Consider the following 6,639-nt stretch of genomic DNA (forward strand, 5'->3'; position numbering starts at 1 on the left):
TAAATCAATTTTTCCATTGATTACTTATTAACAGAAACAATTAGTCTTGGAGAAAGTTTTTTGTGTTGTCATGAACTCGACACGCAGTTTGAATTGTGAATGAATTGAGGATTGACAGGTGCAGCAGAGAGAAGCATTAAAGTGAGCATGAATTTAACCACTTGAATATTCATCTGTACTTCACATTAACCTATAGAACGGCTTCAGAACATTTGGGATATAGTAGGCATGCATGACAACTTTCTAGTGCCTTATAATAGGCTACCTTCATGGCATTTGTTGGCTTATAAATTACACAGAATATAGCGCACACACAAGATCAGATTTGGATCTGTACCAGCTGGCCGATACCCGATCCAGCAAAAATATGCAGTATAGCACCGATATCCGATCCAAGTATCGGGATCGGTGCATCCCTAGTGGCAAGTATCCAACTATCAGAATGGTTATTTTTGCAGAATAAAACCCTTCAGTTTCATACAACAGCTCTCTGCTTTGCGCCAGCCTCCTGATAAGCCTGTCAGGATTTATTCTGTGATAACAACCTCCTATATGTACTTTATCTCTAACTTATCTTTTATAATTGTATGTATCAGTCAGTACGATGTCTCAGTTTTTTTTATTCTATGAAAACATATTAATGCAAAATTTCAAGCAACGTTTGTGACTATCACCGTTGAGCACGTTCCTTTAAAACAGTAATTAGTTATAGTTATTAATTATTCTCACAAATAGTAACAGAGTTAGTAACTGTTACATAATCATAAAAGTAACAAATTACCAGGGAAAGTAACTATTGTGTTACTTAAAAAAAGTTTTTTTTTTTTTTGTCAACTGACTATAATGACTATAAAATAAATATAAATAAATATAAAACATTGTACACTAATTTACATGTTTAATGTTGTGGGACAATGTGAGAGACAACGACAGCATGCCCTCATTTTTATAACTTGATATAATTTTGTTTAATTCTGTCTGAGTAATAAGTGTTTGCAATGGAGAAAAAAATAATTTATTTGCAATGACGTCCTTTGGTAGCAGCGCTCACGTTATCACCTGCGTAGCCACTAATTTTGTGGCAGCATGTGATGACGTGAGGTGCTTCATTAAATTGAAATTGTCACCGAGTGCAACTGACTGTGCATTTGCTTGTGTCTAAACCCGCACTACTCTGCCTCTGATTGGCAAATGGTGGAAATGTACTCTGTCTAAGCTAATCATCACGTTTTCACACCACATTCAGAGGCACACCAGTCATCACTGGTTGGTTATGTGTCCCGCCCCAGCCCCAAACACACACACTCAAACCCCAGACAAAGAAAAGTCCTATAGCTGAGACAGTTGTTGTTCGCATGAAAACCGCTTCAGTGTTCTCAGTTATAGTAACATGCATTTTATTGTCAGTAATGGTAACGGCGTTGTAACGGTGGAAACAGAAATTCATTTGATGAATTCTGAAAAAAGTAACGCCGTTAGTAATTCCGTTTATTTATATCGTTGTTATTCCCATCACAGGTGATGTTATCAAAATAGTGTGAAATAGTGTTCCATTGTTTGTTGAAACTATATACTTATTCTTTACATATGAAATACTTGTGCAAAATCTAGTATTTTGAAGCATAGTGGCAAAGTATAAAGATTTAAAAGGACAGTTAGTAGCTTGTGCCTGCAGTGGGATCGTCATCAAATGATTCACGTTCTGAATATGCCTGACAAGATGTTAAAGTATATAAACTGTTGTTACACTATATAACATTTTAGAGTGCGTCTTCTACAAATCATGATAAAAATATGTGTTAAATGTTTCAATTTTGTCATAAATCTCTGCTTAGTGTGTGTACTGCTCTTCAGGCCTAAAGAAATAGAATGCACCTTTTGCATTTTCACTTCATTTTACCGCTAAAATGACAGTCAATTGTCCTGTTATTTATGGTGCGCAAAGTTTTAGTGTTAAAAGCAAATTTACTGCTGTAATTTAATGTTTGTGGTGCAGAAATTTCCATCATCTGCCAGCGAAATGATACTTGTGCCCCGTGTTGATCAAACCGGTTCCATATATTTAACGCCCGTTCTAGGCTTGTGTCCTGGCAGAGCAGGCACTCTCTAAATCTCTCCTGTCACACACACACACACACACACACACGCACGTAAACATTCTGTCCTTCCCCAAGCTGAGTTAAGATTGCCTGGGGCTTCCTGCCAAATCTGCCTCCAACATGACCCAAGAAAACCTAGATGTTGATCTCGGAGTCACTAACCACACCTGATACCGATGTTTCATTTACTATCTCTGTCTGCTTCCCCAGGGCTTCCTCAATGCTGTGTTCGAGAGGCTGAAGCAATTTCTAGAATGCTGTAAGTAGTACATGCTTTTTCTTTTGTAATAGTGTAACAACATTTGGGGGATTTTTTTTTTGTGAACCCTTCTCCGGGACTGGTAAGAGCACGCTTCGCTTTGCATAAATCATTAAATCGTATTAGACATTTAGTATATCGCTAAAGATTTTCAAAAAAGAGTTTGATAATTTTCCTTTTTAATGCTTAAAGCCATGGTACGGCTGGAAAATTCCTTGATTATTATATGGTAATGAGAGTGTAGTTCCTAGCGATATCAACCTAGAAAGTTTTTATATTTTAGTACATGATGTATCTACAAAAGACTCCAGCTTAATTTAGGAAAATTATCTTTTTTTTTAATGCTAATGGTCTAATCTGAAACAATGATTTATGCTAAGCTAAGCTAAAAGTGCTCCCACCAAACATGGAGATTTACTGAATGGTTTTATAAACTGGTTAGCTTTTAAGTAACTTGTAAAATGAGCCTTCAACATCAATAAAATAACTTTTTTTGTTACTGCTTTAGGGTTCAATGCTAAGGAATTTTTTGTACTGGCCCGATCGGTCAAAATTTTCACTGGCCCCACTACAAAAAAAAATGTTAATAGCTATAAATGTTAATAGCCTCATATTTTTTTAAATAATGTGTCAAAAGCCAAACATAACTGGATACATACACTTTTTATTTAGCATAACTTTTCTTTAAATACAACTGACAATTAAAAAAAAATACAATTGTGATGTAATTTAACAACTCAATAATAATAAAAATATATAATAATTGGAAAATTCTATTTATTGAATTAATCGATCTATTTAAAATAAAATAAAATAAAACAAAACAAACAAACAAACAAACAAACAAACAAACAAACAACCAACTAAAAAATTTTTGGGCTAGAATTGTGCATAATAGGCTTAAATTATAGAGAGAATTACCAAATGAACTGAGACTGAAATCAGATCATGAAGCAGATCAATGTTGTTCTTTCTTTCGAGGTGTCAGTGCAGAAATGAATGAAACAATAGGCCTAATACAATATTATAAAATTTAAATATGGAAAAAGTATGAGATGGCAATTTCTGTCAATGTTCCTAACGGATAAACAGCGCTCTGTAATATTTCAGCATACTTTCACTTTCGTATTCGACATGAAGCGCACATTTGCCGGTAGGAAAGACATCCCGCCCTACTCATAATTCTCTCTTTATATACAGTAGCCGTATATATGGCTATTACACAACCATAATACATGGTGATATAACCTGGTTCTTTAGTTTTTGGATTTTTTTCTCTCACTACAATCTATATGCTCCAGAGTTCCCGTCTATCGAGGTGTGATAGCCTGATCTCATTCAGACGTTCTCAGACCGATTGATATTACAAATGACTTACAAATGAGGGCAATAGAAGTAATCCATGCAACAAAAGATCAATAATATGTAAATAATATGACAACTACTAGTTATTTTAATTAAGTATACAAACAGACACTGAATTTTTGGTGTTCAAAGTAATGTGTATATACATTTAATTCAAAATAAATTTATTTCATGTTTTGGAAAGAGGCCACTTGACACTGTTTTTGTTGTTGTTGTTGTTGTTGTAATATTTAACTCCAGTCTTCAGTGTAACAGGATACTTCAGAAATCTATTCTAATAAAATTTGAATATGATTTAATGCTCAAGAAATATTTCATATGATCAAAGTTGCTTTCATTACAATTCAAAACAGTATTTTGAACAATAGTGCTTAATAATTTGGTGGATTTTTAGCTAATTTAGTTTTAGTTTAAAAAGTACTGTTTGCAGTCAGCCATCATTAACCCCATCTCTCAGTGAAAGTGTTGAATAACAGGCGGTTTTGGAGATAATACAAGTAGTGTTTGGCTAGTCATGTGATATCTGCTCTCATGAGGCACCCGACTTCACAAAAGAAGAAATAAAACGTTTTTTATCAAGTAACTTACATGACATCTCTCATGCGGATACACGACTCAATTCTTTTCTCCAGTACTGCTCATTTCTTTTTGTAAAACTTTTTAATGAGGACAAATAACCAAGAACACCTTTTAAAATACTTTCCCCCTCCACAATGTACTCAGAGACTCTTTTCCAATTAAATTTGATTCCCAATTGGGAAATAAAGTCCTGTCGTATTGGATTTAGTGGCACCACCATTGTGGAGAAATGAACATTTGATTTCTCTGAGAGTTTTTAAATCCTCAGCTTATCCAGAGTGAACAGCCTCGTTTCCAGGTGACTAAGATCAGTTAAATGGTTTTGAGAGAGAGAGAAAAAAAAAATCCAGCATTTCCTGTTCATTTTTGAATGTCAATTTAAGCCATTGACCCATCTAGGAGTTTTTTATTATCACCGAATTCATAACGAGAAATGTTACAGGTTCATTATACTTCAATATTATCTTTTCTCCAGCTTAATCCAAAAAATAGTATAAGTAAAAAGGAAAAGAACTTTCAGATATGTCTGATTGAGATCACAAGGTTAATTCCGATAGACTGCGGTTCTTTATTGCTGGAGTATAGAGTGCATAGTCAAAGGCCGAACTAATTTATTTTTGAAAGATCACCACTTCAAAGACTTCAACTAAATTTCTGCTGAAACCAAAGACAATAATGCCATATCTGCATGCGTTCACCTGTAGACGCTGCGCCCTGCTTTTCCTAGGCTCATGAGTTATATATCATCAGATGAGACAGAAGCGAGCTGTTATCTGCTGGTGATATCACAGCCAATATGTTCTCCTGACTTGGCCGCAGGTCAGCCTCCATTCGGCCTGTTGGTATTTCGGCGTGGATGAGAAGACTTAGCGTATGAGCAAACAGAATGTGAAATATCAACTCTGGGCCAGATAAGGTCCCCCATATAATCCAGGCTTTTTGGATTCTATTCACTTCTTTTTCTCTGTCTGCACTGAGAAATTGATGCCCAATCCCCTTGAAAGGTTACCCTGCTCTATCACACTGTATCATGCTGTCCTGAGTGTTGACTTGTAAGGAAACAGATTAGTCTTTTGCCGTTTGGCTGCTGGGAAGAGCTGCCTTTTTTGGTTCTGTCATTTTTGGCAAGGGATTAACGCCATGTTTGAAATGCGCTTAAAAACGCAGTTAAATTTCGACATGATCATTTACACTCTTGCATGAAATTCCTCCCTCAGAGACTTATCAAATATATGTGTTAAATGAGTAGTGGAGTACTTGGAAAAATAACAATAAAAATTGTATGAAATACATCCTGAAATTTCAAACAGATTTTAAATAATGCCAAAAACTTAAAAACGGCGGCCATCTGTTTTTGTAAATGAACTCTTTATTTGTTATTATAATTCCTATTAATACCAATTAGGATGTAACGATTCACTGAGTCGGTTGAAAATTGATTCAAATATGTGACAGTTCAAATGTCTAGAAATGTTGAATGAATCGCGATACATGTTTGGAACAGAGGGGGCAAGCCTGCTTTAACTGCACATCAGCTCCCAGCAAGAGGTGGGGCAGCAGAGTAAAATGACAGCACCAGAGTGCACCAGACATACACAAACTGTGTGCAAATATTGCAAAAACACATTTGCTTACACTAACAGAACAACTGATATGCACATAAACCGTCAGCACTGTGAAAAGCTACTGTCACAGACGTCTATATGCAAAAACACTATTAATAAGCCGAACCATTCGGGCCGGATGATTTGCAGCTCCGCTTGCTCCGAGTGCTACGGAGATCATGCAGTGCATCAGTGTTTTTTTATAGCAAAAGTATAAAGATGTTTTTCAGACTGAAAGAGAAAGTTGTTCTGTTACAGAAGCAGCTATTAGATTATTTTTACCCTCTCCTTTTCAAATCAGTTTGTGCATATTTTAATAATTTGCTCATTATTTAAAATGATTTAAAAATTTCGATATATTAAAAATTTAAATATGTTCAAGATTATCTCTTAGGTGTATCACACAAATAATTATACAAGTAAAAGTAATTATTCACCTTCATAGTCATGTTCAACTCCTGTCTCTATTCTACTTTATAATTAGTCATTTTAAAATCAGTTTTTTTATGCCAGTGGTCAGTCTATTGACCACCTTTCTTCCCACTGCTCTCTGGTTTAGGGAAGGCTTTCCTCTCCACACCTGCCATCTCAGTCCCCAGTGAAAGAGTTTTCTCATCAGCGGGGGACATTGTGAATGTGCAAAGATCTCAGCTTATATCAGAAAACTTAGATATGCTGACATTTCCTTTTAAAAATGTAAAACCTCAGCACAGTCACAGTTTTAGTTTGTTTA

The 6,639-nt window shown here is 35.3% G+C and overlaps 1 protein-coding gene across 1 annotated transcript in view; it reads left to right on the forward strand.

The window, feature by feature from the left end:
* ipo11 (importin 11) overlaps positions 1–6,639 on the forward strand; it is a 311,095-nt gene that overhangs the window by 74,948 nt on the left and 229,508 nt on the right. The window contains exon 8 of the mRNA XM_056464319.1: positions 2,310–2,358. Within this exon, the coding sequence (XP_056320294.1) occupies positions 2,310–2,358 (49 nt within the window). The remainder of the gene's footprint in view (positions 1–2,309; positions 2,359–6,639) is intronic.

Source organism: Danio aesculapii, chromosome 8 (genome assembly GCF_903798145.1).
Source record: "Danio aesculapii chromosome 8, fDanAes4.1, whole genome shotgun sequence".
Taxonomy (NCBI): Eukaryota; Metazoa; Chordata; class Actinopteri; order Cypriniformes; family Danionidae; genus Danio; species Danio aesculapii.